The 14,062-nt window shown below is 40.8% G+C and overlaps 1 protein-coding gene across 1 annotated transcript in view; it reads left to right on the forward strand.

The window, feature by feature from the left end:
• Positions 1-14,062, forward strand: part of LOC103261235 (sterol 26-hydroxylase, mitochondrial) — a 40,559-nt gene that overhangs the window by 21,106 nt on the left and 5,391 nt on the right. Inside the window, exon 4 of the mRNA XM_008058861.2 lies at positions 13,668-13,858. Within this exon, the coding sequence (XP_008057052.2) occupies positions 13,668-13,858 (191 nt within the window). The remainder of the gene's footprint in view (positions 1-13,667; positions 13,859-14,062) is intronic.

Raw genomic sequence — 14,062 nt, forward strand, 5'->3', positions numbered from 1 at the left:
CCCAAAAAAAAAAAAAAAATGAAAGCATAACATAGACTTTCTTTTGTAACTTGCCATTTTTACTGAAAATTAGATATGAATATCTTTCTCTTTTTCTTTTTTTGAGTTGTAGTCTCACTGTCACTCAGGCTGCAGTAGGTAGCATGCTCACAGCCAGGGCAGCCTCGACTTGCTGGGCTCAGGTGATCCTTCTATCCCAGCCTTCCAAGTAACTGGAACTACCGGCATGCACCACCATGCCCGGCTAAATTTTTGATTTATTGTAGAGATGGGGTCTCACCAAGTTGCCTGGGCTGGTTTCGAATTCATGAGCTCAGGCAATCATCTCACCTTGGCCTCCCAAAGTGCTTTCTTTTTCGATAAGCACATGTCTACAACAATTTTTAATGACTGAATAACATTCCATTACATGACTATATCAGAATTTACTGAACCCCCTTGTTATACATTTAGATTTTTTAATGTAAAAAACTTTGATGAAGATATCCGTACCTAAATATTCGTGTAGATCCTCAGTTATTTCCTGAGAGCAAAACTTCTAAAAATGGAATTGTTGTGATAACAGATTTTGTTCAGGTCTTTGACACATAGTGACAAAGTGTCCTCTTCCAGGAAAGTTACAAACGCAGTAGTTTTGCATGACAAAGGGCATTCCAATGTTTAAAAGGGCATTCCAAATGTTTAAAAATCAGGCTGAGGCAGATCTTGGAGCCCAGCAGGTCAAGGCTGCGCTGCGGTGGCTGGGAGTGGCCACTGCACTCCAGTCTGGGCGACAGAGTGAGACTCCAACTCAAAAACAAACAAATCTCTGCAAATATAATAGTTGAAAATGGTATGTCTCTGTGGCATATAGTTTGCATGTTCTTATTTGTGAGACTGAACATATTTTTCATATAGATTCACTATTTGTATTTCTTCTTTTGTAAAATCTCTGTTTTTGTTTTTATTTTTCTAACACTTTTAAAAATTATTATTATTATTTAAGAGTAGAGACCAGGTCTCTCTATGTTGCCCAAGCTGGTCTCAAACTTCTGGGATCAAGCAGTCTTCCCTTCTCAGCCTCCCAAAATGCTGGGATTACAGGCGTGAGCCACCATGCCCAGCCTCTAACGGATTTTTGAATAGTGTATTCATCCAATACTTTCTTCTTGTTGTAGTTCCTTTTCAAATCTTTAATCCATCTGGAATTAGTTTCTGTGTATGATGTGAGATCCACAGGGCGCAGGTGCCTGACCGAGGAGAGGTCACATGAGAAGCAGGAACCGAGCCTGCGCTTGGCATCAGGCCCTGGGCTGTGGCCCAGATGCGCTGCATCTACCCACAACAGGCACTTTTTTCTAGTTCCTACTTAAGACACTCTGTAGGCCAGCAATGACCATGGATGTGGGCTCTAACTATATTTTCTCCCCAAATAATCATTTGTTGATTTATTTATCTGTTCCTTCTTTAAACTAGGCGAAGATGTCAAGAATCAGAGCTACTTGCGTCCAGTGACCCTGGCCCTTTCTATCGGCTGAGTATTCATTGCTTACTTACTATTAGGCTTTTTCTATTTCTTGCTCATTCATAGAGTTTTGAACTGATTCTCAGCATGCATAGGTTTCTGCTGTTTTTTGCAACCTCGTTCTAGCTTGTCAAAGATGAGGGAAGCCCTCCCATTTTTGTTCACTCTTCCAGAAGGCTGCTCACTATCAGCTTGTTGCTGGGAGGAAAATACTATTCCAGTTCAGACTGTGTTTTTTGGAGAGCAGATGAACAAACATCCTCTCAAACCTGTTTTTTAATCCAGGCCTAGGAACTAATGAGGGAAAGAAAAGCCCGGTCTGGCCAACTTTTCCTCTTGATCTTGGAAGAGAAGAAACCTTGGAACTAAGGCCCAACTCTCAGCCCCTTTCTGTCTCTCCTTTCTGGGGGAAAATCTTTTGTCCACAACAGAGGTCTTGCTTGAGGCTCTAGAGGTTTTAAAATATCACAAACTTCTTCTAGGCTTTAAAAAAAATATTTCCTTTGAGGTGAGATTCACATCACATACAATTAACCTTCTTTTTGAGTTGGAGTCTCACTCTGTTGCCCAGACTGAAGTGCAATGACACGCTCCTGGCCACCGCAGCCTCAAACTGTTGGGCTCCAACAATCCTTCCACCTCAGCCTTCCAAGTAGCTGGAACTATAGGTGCGTGCTACCACTCCCGGCTAATTTTTGATTTATTGTGGAAACAAGATCTCGCCAAGTTGCCCAGACTGGTCTCAAACCCGCGGGCTCAGGCAATCCACTCGCCTCAACCTCCCCAAGTGCTGGGATTACAGGCTAAGCCACCGAGCCCAGCCACAATTAACCATTTTAAACTGTACAATTCAGTGGCCCCTAGTGTACCCTCAATGTAGTGCAACTACACCTCTCTGCAGTTTCAGTGCTTTTTCAATACCCCAGAAAAACACCCCACAGCCATTACTTAATCACTCCCCATTGTGCTCTCCCCCACCTTCCTGGTAATCTTTAATCTGCTTTGTCTCTATGGATTTGTCTATTTGGAAAAATCACATGAAAAGAATCATACAATATGTGCCCTTTTGTGTCTGGCTTCTTTCACTTAGTGTATGTTTTCAAAGTTCATCCAAGTTGTAGCGTGAGTGAATACTTCATTTTTTATGCCTGAATAATAGTCCATTGTATATATATGAGGGAGACCCCCAAAAGCCCGGAATTTATTTATAAAAAATTGTATATTTATTCTGACATGTTTAAATTTCAGTCACCTTCAAAGTACTCTCCATCTGATGCAATGCACCTATCAAGATGCTTTTTCCACTCCTCAAAACAGTTTTTTTTCCCCTCCCCTTTGAGAACTTTTTTCATTCAGGGAAACAACAACAACAAAAAAATCACTCAGGGCAAGATCAGGTGAATTGGGAGGGTAGGGCATGAAGCTTATGTCATTTTTGGTAAAAGAAAAAACTCCTGAACACTCAGTGTGGTGTGGACAGGTGTGCTTGTAAATCACCCATCATGAAATGGGTGATCACATTGAAAGAATCTCAAAAAAAAAAAAAAATTCATTGACGCTGAACATAGCCTCTCACAACAGTGATAGCTAATACATTGATACTGATGGGTTCCCAAAACACTTACCTAGTTGTGGAAGCCTGTACTGCAAGGGGCCCACCCATCAAAAAATAATTCCAGTTTTCTTGGGGTCCCCCTTGTATATACCACCATTTGTGTTTACATTCATTAATTGATGAGCATTTGGCATCTTTTGACTATTATAAATAATGTGGCTCTAAACATTCAGGTACAGTCTCTGTGTGGACATGTTTTCATTTCTCTTGGTTATATACTTGGGAGTGGAATTGCTGGATCATGTGATAATTCTATGTTTAACTCTTCGAGAAACTGCTAAATGTTTCCATAGCAACGGCACCATTTTTACATTCCCACCAGCAATGTACAAAGGTTTCAACTTTTCCACATCTTCTCCAACACCTAGTTATCTTCTGTTTTTTTGTTTTGAAGCCATTCTGGTGGGTGTGAAATAGCTTTGGTTTGGATTTCCTTAATGACCAGTGATGTTGAGCATCTTTTCATGTGTTTATTGGCCATTTGTATGTCTTCATTGGAGAAATGTCTACTCAAGTTCTTTGCCTATTTTAAAATTGGGTTTGTGTTTTTATTGTTGAGCTGTAACCGTTTTTTAAATGTATTCTGGATACTAAATGCTTATCATATAGACAACTTGCAAATATTTTCTCCCATTCTGTAAGTTGTCTTTGCACGTTCTCCTTAATGTCCTTTGATGCACAAAAAGTTTTTAATTTTAATGAAGTCCTATTTATCTGTTTTTTAGATTGACCATGCTTTTGATATAAAATCTAACAATTCATTGCCAAATCCAGTGTCATGAAAATTTACCCTTATATTTTATTCAAAGAGTTTTATAGTTTTAGTTCTTATATTTAGGTTGTTGATCCATTTGGAGTTAATTTTTTGAAGTTTAATTGCAGCACTTTTCTTTATTAATGGTTCATAAAATAATATTGTATCTCAAAATAAATGATGTTTTATAGTAGATCAAACACAGATTTTGTTTGTCATCTGCATTACATGTTTTTCAGGTGTGTCATTCACATATTGACTTTATCTAAGACATCTTTTGCCAACAATTTTGAGTTAATTTTTAAATATAAAGTGAGATTGGGGTCCAACTTCATTCTTTGGTATTTTGGTTATCCGGTGGTCCCAGTACCATTTATTGAAGAGATTTTCTTTCCCCCATTGAATGGTCTGGGCATCCTTGTCGAAAAGAAATTGACCATAGATGTTTGGGCTTATTTGTGGAGTCTCAGTTGTATTTCATTGTCCATATGTCTATCCTTATGCCAGTACTATACTGTTTTGATTACTGTAACTTTGTGGTAAATTTAGAAATCAAAATGAGAGCGTTCCAACTTTGTTTTCTTTTTAAATATTGTTTTGGCTATTCAGGGCCTTTTGTAGTTCCATGTGGATTTGAGGATCAGCTTTTTCTTTTAATTTTTTTTCTATTTTAATTTTTAAATTAAATTAAATTTTTACTTTTAGTTGGAGTGTCCTCCTTCACCCAGGCTGGAGTGCAGTGGCATGCATGCTCACGGCCTCCCCAGCCTCGACCTTCTGGGTTTCAATGATCCTTCTGCGTCAGCCTTCCAAGTAATCCAGAACTACAGACGGGCTATTTTTTATTTTATTGTAGAGATGAGGTCTCTACGATAGCTACCATGCCCGGCTATTTTTTATTTTATTGTAGAGACGAGGTCTCACCAAGTTGCCCAGGCTGGTCTTGAACTGGCAGGTTCAGGCAATCCACTTGCCTCGGCCTCCCAAAGTGTTAGGATTACAGGCTGGGCTACCGAACCCGGCCTAATTTTTTTATTTTAAAGATGTGGGGTACAATTCAGGGTTAGGTATACAAACGTTCATTATGCAGGTATCCTTGTTGATGAGGTGTACATCCCCTCTCCCGGCAGATTCCCACTACTGCCAATCCCGCCTCCCTTCTGCCCCCCAGCAGTTTCCCGCTACTGCCAATTCTTTTTTTTTATAGTATTATGATAATTGTTCAAGGTCTGCTTATGAGTGAGAACATGTAATACCCAGTTCTTTGTTTCTGTGATATATCACTCAGTATTATAGACTCTTAGTCCATCCAGGTTGCTGTGAAGTTCATGATTTTGTCCTTCTTTATGGCTGCATAATATTCCATCGTGTATATGTACCACATTTTAAAAATCCAGGCCTCTTTCGATGGGCAGCACAGTTGGTTCCATGTTCTTGCTACCGTGAACAATGCTGCAATAAACATACGTATGCAGGTATAGTTTTCATAGAGTGATTTGAGTTCTTCCGGGTGTATTCCCAGTAGGGAGATTGCAGGGTCGTATGGAAGGTCGATTTTTAGATCTTTTAGGAATTGCCACACTGTTTTCCACAGAAGTTGTACTAATTTAGACTCCCACCAACAGTGTAGAAGTGTTCCCTTTTCGCCGCATCCTCTCCAGCAATTGTTGTTTTTTGAGTTTTTGATGATGGCCATCCGGAATGGAGTTAGGTGGTATCTCAGTATAGTTTTAATTTGCATTTCTTTGATGACTAGTGAGGCTGAGCATTTTTTCATGTATCTGTTGGCTTCTTGTATGTCTTCTTTTGAGAAGTGTCTATTCATATATTTTGCCCACTTTGCAATGGGGCTTTTTTTTTTTTTCTTTTTAGCACGTTTGAGTTCCTTGTAGATCCTAGATGTTAGGCCTTTGTGAGACAAATAGTTGGCAAATATTTTTTCTCTGTCTGCGGGCTGTCTCCCTGCTCTCTTGATGGTTTCTCTGGCTTTGCAGAAGCTTGTCAGTTTGATGAGGTCCCACTTGTCTATCTTATCTCTTATGGCATGGGCACTTGGGGTTTTGATCAGGAACTGGTTGCCAGTTTCAATTTCCATAAGGGTGTCTTCTGCATTTTCTAAGGCTCTTTTCTAGTTTGAAGTTTTATATTTAGGTCTTTGATCCATTTAGAGTTGATTTTTGTGGTATGGAGATAGGTAGGGGTCTTTAATCTTCTGCCTGTGGTCACCCAGTTTTCCCAGTACCATTTATTGAATAGGTTCTCCTCTCCCAGTGGTTGGTGGTGGAGGTTTTGTCGAAGATGAGTTGCTTGAGAAATTGAGGTTTTGCTTCAGGAATCTCTATCCTGTTCCATTAGTCTATATGCCTGTTCTTGTACCAATACCAGACTGTTTTGATTATTGTAGCTTTATGATAAAGTTTAAGGTCTGGGAGTGTGATACATCCCACTTTTTTTTTTTGGCTGAGGATTGTTTTGGCTATTCACGGTCATTTATATTTCCATATTAATTTCTGTTTTGTCGTTTCGAGGTCTGAGAAGAATGCTGCTGATAATTTAATGGGTCTTGTGCTAAATCTATAGGATGGACATCCTAACAATGTTGATTCTTCCAAACCATGAGCATGGAATATTTTTCCATTTGTTTGTGTCATCTTTGATTTATTTGAGCAGTGTTTTACAGTTTTTGTTGTAAAGGTCTTTCACGTCTCTGGTTAGGAAGATGCCAAGTTATTTGATTGTGTGTGTGTGTGTGTGTGTGTGTGTGTGTGTGTGGCAAGTGTGAATGAGATTGTGTTGCTTTTTTTTTTATTTGAGTTGGAGTCTCACTCTGTCACCCAGACTGGAGTGCAGTGGCCGCTCCCGGCCACCGCAGCCTCGACCTGCTGGGCTCCGGTGATCCTTCCGCCTCAGCCTTCCAAGTAGCCGGAATTACAGGCATGCGCTACCACGCCCGGCTGATTTTTTGATTTATTGTAGAGATGAGGTCTCGCTGCCCAGGCGAGTCTCGAACCCGCGGGCTCAGGCAATCCACTCACCTCAGCCTCCCAAAGGCGGGGGATTACAGACTGAGTCACCGAGCCCGGCTGAGATTGTGTTTTTTATTTGGGTTTCTGTTTGTTTATTGTTGGTGTATAGAAATGCGACTGTCTTTTGCACATTTATTTTATACCAAAGTTCGTTATCAGTGCAAGGAGGTTTTTGACAGATTCTCTTGGATTTTCGAGGTATAGTATCATGTCGTCTGCAAAGAGGGGTAACTTGACTTCCTCTTTTCCTATTTGGACACCCCTGATCTCCTTCTCCTGCCTGATTGCTCTAGCTAGGATTTCCAAAACTATGTTGAAAAGGAGAGGAGAGAGTGGGCATCCTTGTCTTGTTCCAGTTTTCAGGGGGAAATCGTTCCAATTTCTGTCTGTTTAGCAGTATGTTGGCTGTGGGTTTCTCATAGACGGCTCTTACTATTTTAGGTATGTTCCATCTACGCCTAGATGTTCGAGGGTTTTTATCAAGAAGGGGTGCTGGATTTTACCAAAAGCTTTTTCCGCGTCTAATGATATAATCATGTGGTTTTGTTTTTATATCTGTTGATATATTTAATTATGTTTATGGTCTTACAAATGTTGAACCAGCTCTGCATAGGATCAGTTTTTTCATTTCTGCAGAAAGGCCATTGGGGAGTACTGGTATCTTGATAATATTAAGCCCCCTAATCCATGAACATGTATATCTTTCCATTTATTTAGGTCTTCAGTTTCTTTCAGTAGTGTTTTTTTATTTTCCATGTACAAGTGTTTTACTTCCTTGATTAAATTTACTCCTAGATGTTTCACTCTTTTGGATACTATCTATTGTTCTACTCGGACTGCCATAACAAAATGCCACAGATTGGATGACTTAAACAACAGAAATTTATTTTCTCACAGCTCTGGAGACTAGAAGTAAGAGACTTGGGTGCCAGTGCAGTTGGTTTCTGGTAAGGGCTCTCTTCCTGGCTTGTAGATAGCTGCCTTCTCCCTGTAACCTAGACAGCAAGTTCACTGGTATCTCCTATTATAGGGACACTAATCCTGCCAGATCAGGGCCTCACTCTTGTAACCTCATTTAGCCCTAGTTACTTCTGTGAAGACCCCATTTTCAAATACAGCTATGCCAGCGGTTAGGGTTTCAGCATATGAATTTGAGAGGGATGCAAACATCCAGTCTATAATAGAGATCATTGTAAATTTAACTGTTTTCTTAATTTCCTTTCAGATTGTTCTTCCAGACTCTTAAAACAGTAGTTCCAGCTACTTGGAAGGCTGAGGCGGAAGGATCGCCTGAGCCCAGCAGGTTGAGGCTGCGGTGGCCATGAGCTTGCCTCTGTACTCCAGCCTGGGCAACAGAGTGAGACTCTGACTCAAAAATGAAAACAGAAACAACAACAAAAAAACCAAATTCCTAGCCTAGAGGAAACACTGTGACCAGTTTCCTGTGTTTGCTCTTCCCCTCCTCCTTTCGATGTCTGCCTCTGTCTCATGTTCTTTGCACTATTTGCAACTTAATTTTTTCTGCTGGATGCATTGACAACTGTTAAATATTTATTGTCTATAATGTGCCTAGCAGTGTGTCAAGCAATATGGGAGGTCTTAAAGAAGTATGACATGGATTCTGCTCTTGAGAATTTTCAATCTAGTTGAAGTGACAAGATATCCACAAAAAAATTAGAAAGCAACTTAAGAGCATATATAATTAAATTCTCAGCTCTCTGGCTCATGCACTAGAATGCAAACTCCTAAGTGTAGGCTTTTATGCTGTGCTTACTGCTATATCCTAACTTCTAGAACAGTATAGGAGAAATAGGATATATACTTAATGATTGTTGAATGAATTCAACACCCTGTTGCTTTGGGGTTTCGTCAGGTGGGGGCTAGTCCTCCCATTCATTCTGACAGATTATCTCTGTTCTGCAAAGTGGCTCTTAGACAAGGACCCATCTGAGAATGTTAGGATTCTCTAACTGGCTCAGGTTACGACCTAATGGAAGGCTCACAGACACAGCACGCATCTCTCATCAAGTATTCTGATGTCTTTCTAAAATAACTTCTTACATAAGTAGATCTTTATTAAGTTCCACCAAGTAACTAACTGAGAGGAGGAAGAAGGAAGAAGGCATGGCCTAGGGAAAGGAGAAATGTTGAAGAAACCTCCACACTGACAGCCAGGAAATAGTCTCAGAGACTTTGGATTCCAGGGAACAAGCTGGTATCCCATTACATGACTATTTATCTAGTCTTTTTAAAAATATATATTTTTTTCGGATTCTAAGAATGCGGTAAAAAATTTTGAAAAACAAATCACAGTATAAAAAAGAAAGTTAATCTGTAAACAACTGTCTACCACCATTAAGGTAACTGCTGTTGACATTTGTATTAAAACATTACATGCAATTTTACTTGAACTTAACAGAAAGATAAGAAGCCAAACTTCAGATAAATATTTTTTTCAACATGATATATTATTTCTTAAAAAGAATCCTCCAAAATTAAAGAATTAAAAGATATATTAAGAGGTTGGGTTCACTGCAGTAGTTCTCAACCTAGGGTGATTCCCTCTCCACCCCCAGGGGACATTTTGGAATGTCTGGAGACATTTTTGGTTGTCGCAACTTAGAGGGGGCAGGGTACTAGTGGGTAGAAGCTAGGAATGCTGCTGGACATCCTGTGATGCACACGACAGTCTGCCATAACATAGAATTATCCAGCCCCAAATGTTAACAGGGCCACAGTTGAGGAATCCTGGGTTATTGCATAGTTATTGTGGTTTTAAAATAACACAAGCTGGCTAGGTGCAGTGGCTCATGTTTATAATCCCAGTACTTTGGGAGGCCGAGATGAAGGATTACTTGAGCCCAAACATTTGAGAGCAGACTAGGCAATTTAGGGAGATCTTGTCTCTATAAAAAATTGAAAAGTTAGCCAAGCGTGGTGGCACATGCCTGTAGTCCCAGCTACTTAGGAAGCTGAGATGGAAGGATCTTCTGAGCCTAGGAGTTCGAGGCTGCAGTGAGCTGTGATTGTGCCACTGCATTCCAGCCTGGGTAATAGAGTGAGGCCCTGACTCAAAATAACAACAATAACAACACATGTTTTCTTTTCTTTTTTTTTTTTTGAGTTGGAGTCTCACTCTGTCACCCAGGCTGGAGGGCAGTGGCACGCTCCTGGCCACCACAGCCTCGACCTGCTGGGCTCCGGCGATCCTTCCGCCTCAGCCTTCCGAGTAGCTGGAACTATAGGCGCGCGCTACCACGCCTGGCTGATTTTTTGATTTATTGTAGAGACGAGGTCTCGCCAAGTTGCCCAGGTGGGTCACGAACCCGTGAGCTCAGGCAATCCACTCACCTCAGCCTCCCAAAGGCGCAGGATGACAGGCTGAGCCACCGAGCCCGGCTACAACACATGTTTTCAAAGGGCCTAAGCTTGTTTCTATTTAGTAGGACATAGTCATTCTTCTCAGGGATCCATGGAGTAAGTGGTTAAGAGTGTGGCCTTCAGCCAGGTGGTCAGAGTGAACCCTGACTCTGTCACTTAAGGCAAAGTGACCTTGGACAACTTCTTTGGGTCTCAGGTTCCTCATCTGCAAAATTGCGGTAATGTTAAACATTACCACTACCCTAACAGCTGTAGTGAGGAGCTAATATGTTATGCTGAATGAGTTGATGTAAGTAAAGCATTTGGAACAGTGTCTGGTTTATGGTTAGCTCTATGGAAATCGTGTAATTTTATTCTTAATGTCTTAAATAAGCTAAACTGGAAGCATAAATTAAGCCTACTTTTAGGATAAAGCTCGTAAGGAATTTAATAGAGAAAAATAGGCCTGTATGTCAAGTGTTTTTTAAAAAGAAAACTTTAAGAAAAGTAAGTAAAACTCATTCATAGGAAAATGAGTATGGCTAGGACCTGCTTGTAAATATAAGGATTATTTACATGAATTCAGAAGTTCAGCAAGGTTTTCCTCCCTCCTGGAATTATCTGATCAACGGCAGGTGACTTATTGTTTCAGGAAACATTGTTTCTTTTATTCCCTTTAGATTTTTTAAATTATCTATTTACTGTAGAGATGAGGTCTTGCCATGTTGTTTAGGCTGGTCTCAAACCCCTGAGTCAGGCATTCCTCTCACCTCCGCCTCCCAAAGTGCTGGGATTATAGGCGTGAGCCACCATGCCTGGCCTTTACCCTTTAGATTTTAGAGGGTTTGAGTAGGCAATACATTTATGGTTCAAAACTCAAAGCAGGATAGCATGATCTACATTAAGCTGTCTGGCTCTCACTACTGTCCCCTTCATCCTCCCTTTGTAATCATTTAAATTAGTTTCTAATGTATCCATCCAGTATTTTTCAGTAAAAGTAAATACAAATGCTATGTATTCTTATTTGGAACCCCTTTCTTAGGCAAAAAGTACCATACATTTTTACTTAACAATCTATCTTGGATATCTTTCTATATTAGTCCCCAAGGCAATACTTTGTCCCCTTTAAAGATGATATGGTATTCTATTATGTGGATGTCTCATAATTTGTTTGTACATTTGTTTGTCATTTTTATAAATATTAACATTCTGTCCTCTGAGCAGGAATGTGCCATTTTAGACTCTCACCAGCAAGGGATTTATTTGCCTTCTAGGAAAACGGCTTATTTGCTATAGTTTACAGACAATCAACTGTTCAAAATCACACCATGCTGGCAGTTGTTCCTAGGAGGTAGAAATGGGAAACAAGTCTAAGTGGATGTTGGGGTTGTGTCAAGATGGTCTTCCTAGGAATTGGCAAGATCAGTCATTAGCTCAGGGTGGAGTCTGTGCAATAGGATGATGATAAATTGGGGGCAATTATGTAGCACTGGTTCTAGGAGAATCTAATTTAACACCAGTTGTAAGACCCAGTAAGGTTGGCATTTTTTTTGGACTATGAGTTGGATGAGGTTTCTTCTATAATTTGAATGATAGATCTCTACTATAATTTTAATATCTCTTTTATAGAAGCCCTCTGGCCTAATTTCTATACTGGAACATATTCTGATCTTCTTAAAATCTCTTCAGTAACACGTTATGAAAGATAAAATACCTTTTTCTCTCTGTTTGTAGGTGTAATTTAGCCAGGAAATTTAATCTCAGGATTTGTGGATTATTTTTAAGTTTTACCCCGTCCCAAAACCAAAATGTATTTCTTTTCTTCCTCATTTTCAGCAACTATAAAAACACTGTAGCAATGTCAATTTTATAGATGCTACGACTGTCAATTGTCAAGTGCTTTAGAAATTCTAAGATAGGCTGGGTGTGGTGGCTCATGCCTATAATACCAGCACTTTGGGAGACCAAGGCCGAAAAATTACTTGAGCCCAGGAGTTTGAGACCAGCCTGGGCAACATAGTGAGACCTCGTCTCCACAAAAAATAAAAAATTACCTGGGTGTGGTGGTATGTACCCATAGTCCCAGCTACTCAGGAAGCTGAGATGGGGGATCATTTGAGTCCAGAAGATCAAGGCTGCATTGCACCACTGCACTCCAGCCTGGGTGACAGAGTGAGATTCTACCTCCAAAAAAAATAAGTAAGATAAAATATTCGAGAATCATATTACCGGATACAGGCAATCCATTTCATTTTATTACATTTAAAAAAAAAAATACATACTACATGGCTTATTTTATATTTGGGCCCTGACTTTCTTATCCAGCTTCTTGTTTTGTTCTGAAGTTTCTAATCATGTTTATTACACAAGACATTTATCTTCATCTCGCTGACAACAAGCTGCAGTAGTTAAATGCTAAGGAAAAGCTGCCAGTTTCGGTGGCTCAGCCTGTAATCCCGCGCCTTTGGGAGGCTGAGGTGAGTGGATTGCCTGAGCCCGCGGGTTCGAGACCCACCTGGGCAGCGAGACCTCATCTCTACAATAAATCAAAAAATCAGCTGGGCGTGGTAGCGCATGCCTGTAATTCCGGCTACTTGGAAGGCTGAGGCGGAAGGATCACCGGAACCCAGGTACAGGCTGCGGTGGCCGGGAGCGGCCACTGCACTCCAGTCTGGGCGACAGAGTGAGACTCCAACTCGAAAAAAAAAAAAAAAAGAAAAAGCTATAGGAATTCTAGATAATAGCCATAACAATCCTAAGCTTATTAGTTTTTGTAATTTTAAAAATCACAATATTCATGATATTTAACTTAAACAGAAGCACTTGTCTTCTAGGATTCTGGTTAACCTACTACCCCAAGGGGAATTACCCCCACTCACAGGATTCCTACCCAAATGAGTAATTATTCAAGAACTAAAAAAATAATAGCATTATAATACCAACATTTACAGCTGTCAGGGCATTACTCAACTTAAACTTTTATATATTATTACTTTATTCCACATCACTAACTACATTTTCAACAACTAGCAACATAAAAACCTCGCTAGAGGCCTCAGTTTCCCTAAAGTGCTGGGCCACGACATACATATCAATAGACCTCAGTTTGTCACATATCCCATTTTTCCAAACTCTCATTCCTCCAAGAACCTCAATTCCCCCAGTTCCACCAGAACACATTACTCTCAATATTCTAGCTTCTTGTATGCCCATTTTTTCAGTGTGCTTCCTCTGGAACAGCAGGCCATCCCGGTGCCTACCTCCTATATGATGTACTTTGTTTTTGTTTTTTTTTTTTCCCAGCGTACATGCTCTGGTGTAGCCATCAGACCCTCCACCCCCATCTCCTCTCCTGGAAGTGCCTGCCCAGCTGGGCCCCAGTCATTCAGCTTTGGTTGAACCCCACAGGTGCTGAACAAGGCCAAGTACGGCCCAATGTGGATTTCACACTTAGGGCCTAAGAAGCACGTGAACCTGGCCAGTGCCCCACTCTTGGAGCAGGTGATGCGGCAAGAGGGCAAGTACCCAGTACGCAACGACATGGAGCAGTGGAAGGAGCACCGGGACCAGCACGGCCTGGCCTATGGGCCCTTCACCACGTGAGCCGGGGCCCAAAGGGACTGGAACAGGGCCCCAGCGGGCCAAGTCAAAAGACTGGGCCCGGGGTAGTCTGTTGGATAATGGGCAGAGTGGGGTCTCCCTGAGCCTGACAGTCTAAAAACAGTTGTTGGGAAGCACAGGGACCATTCACGAGCTTTCTACTAATATATTGGGTGACTTTGGACAAATAATAATTTCCTTTT

This window comes from Carlito syrichta, unplaced genomic scaffold, assembly GCF_000164805.1.
Source record: "Carlito syrichta isolate Samal-C Ts95f unplaced genomic scaffold, Tarsius_syrichta-2.0.1 Scaffold303646, whole genome shotgun sequence".
Classification (NCBI taxonomy): Eukaryota; Metazoa; Chordata; class Mammalia; order Primates; family Tarsiidae; genus Carlito; species Carlito syrichta.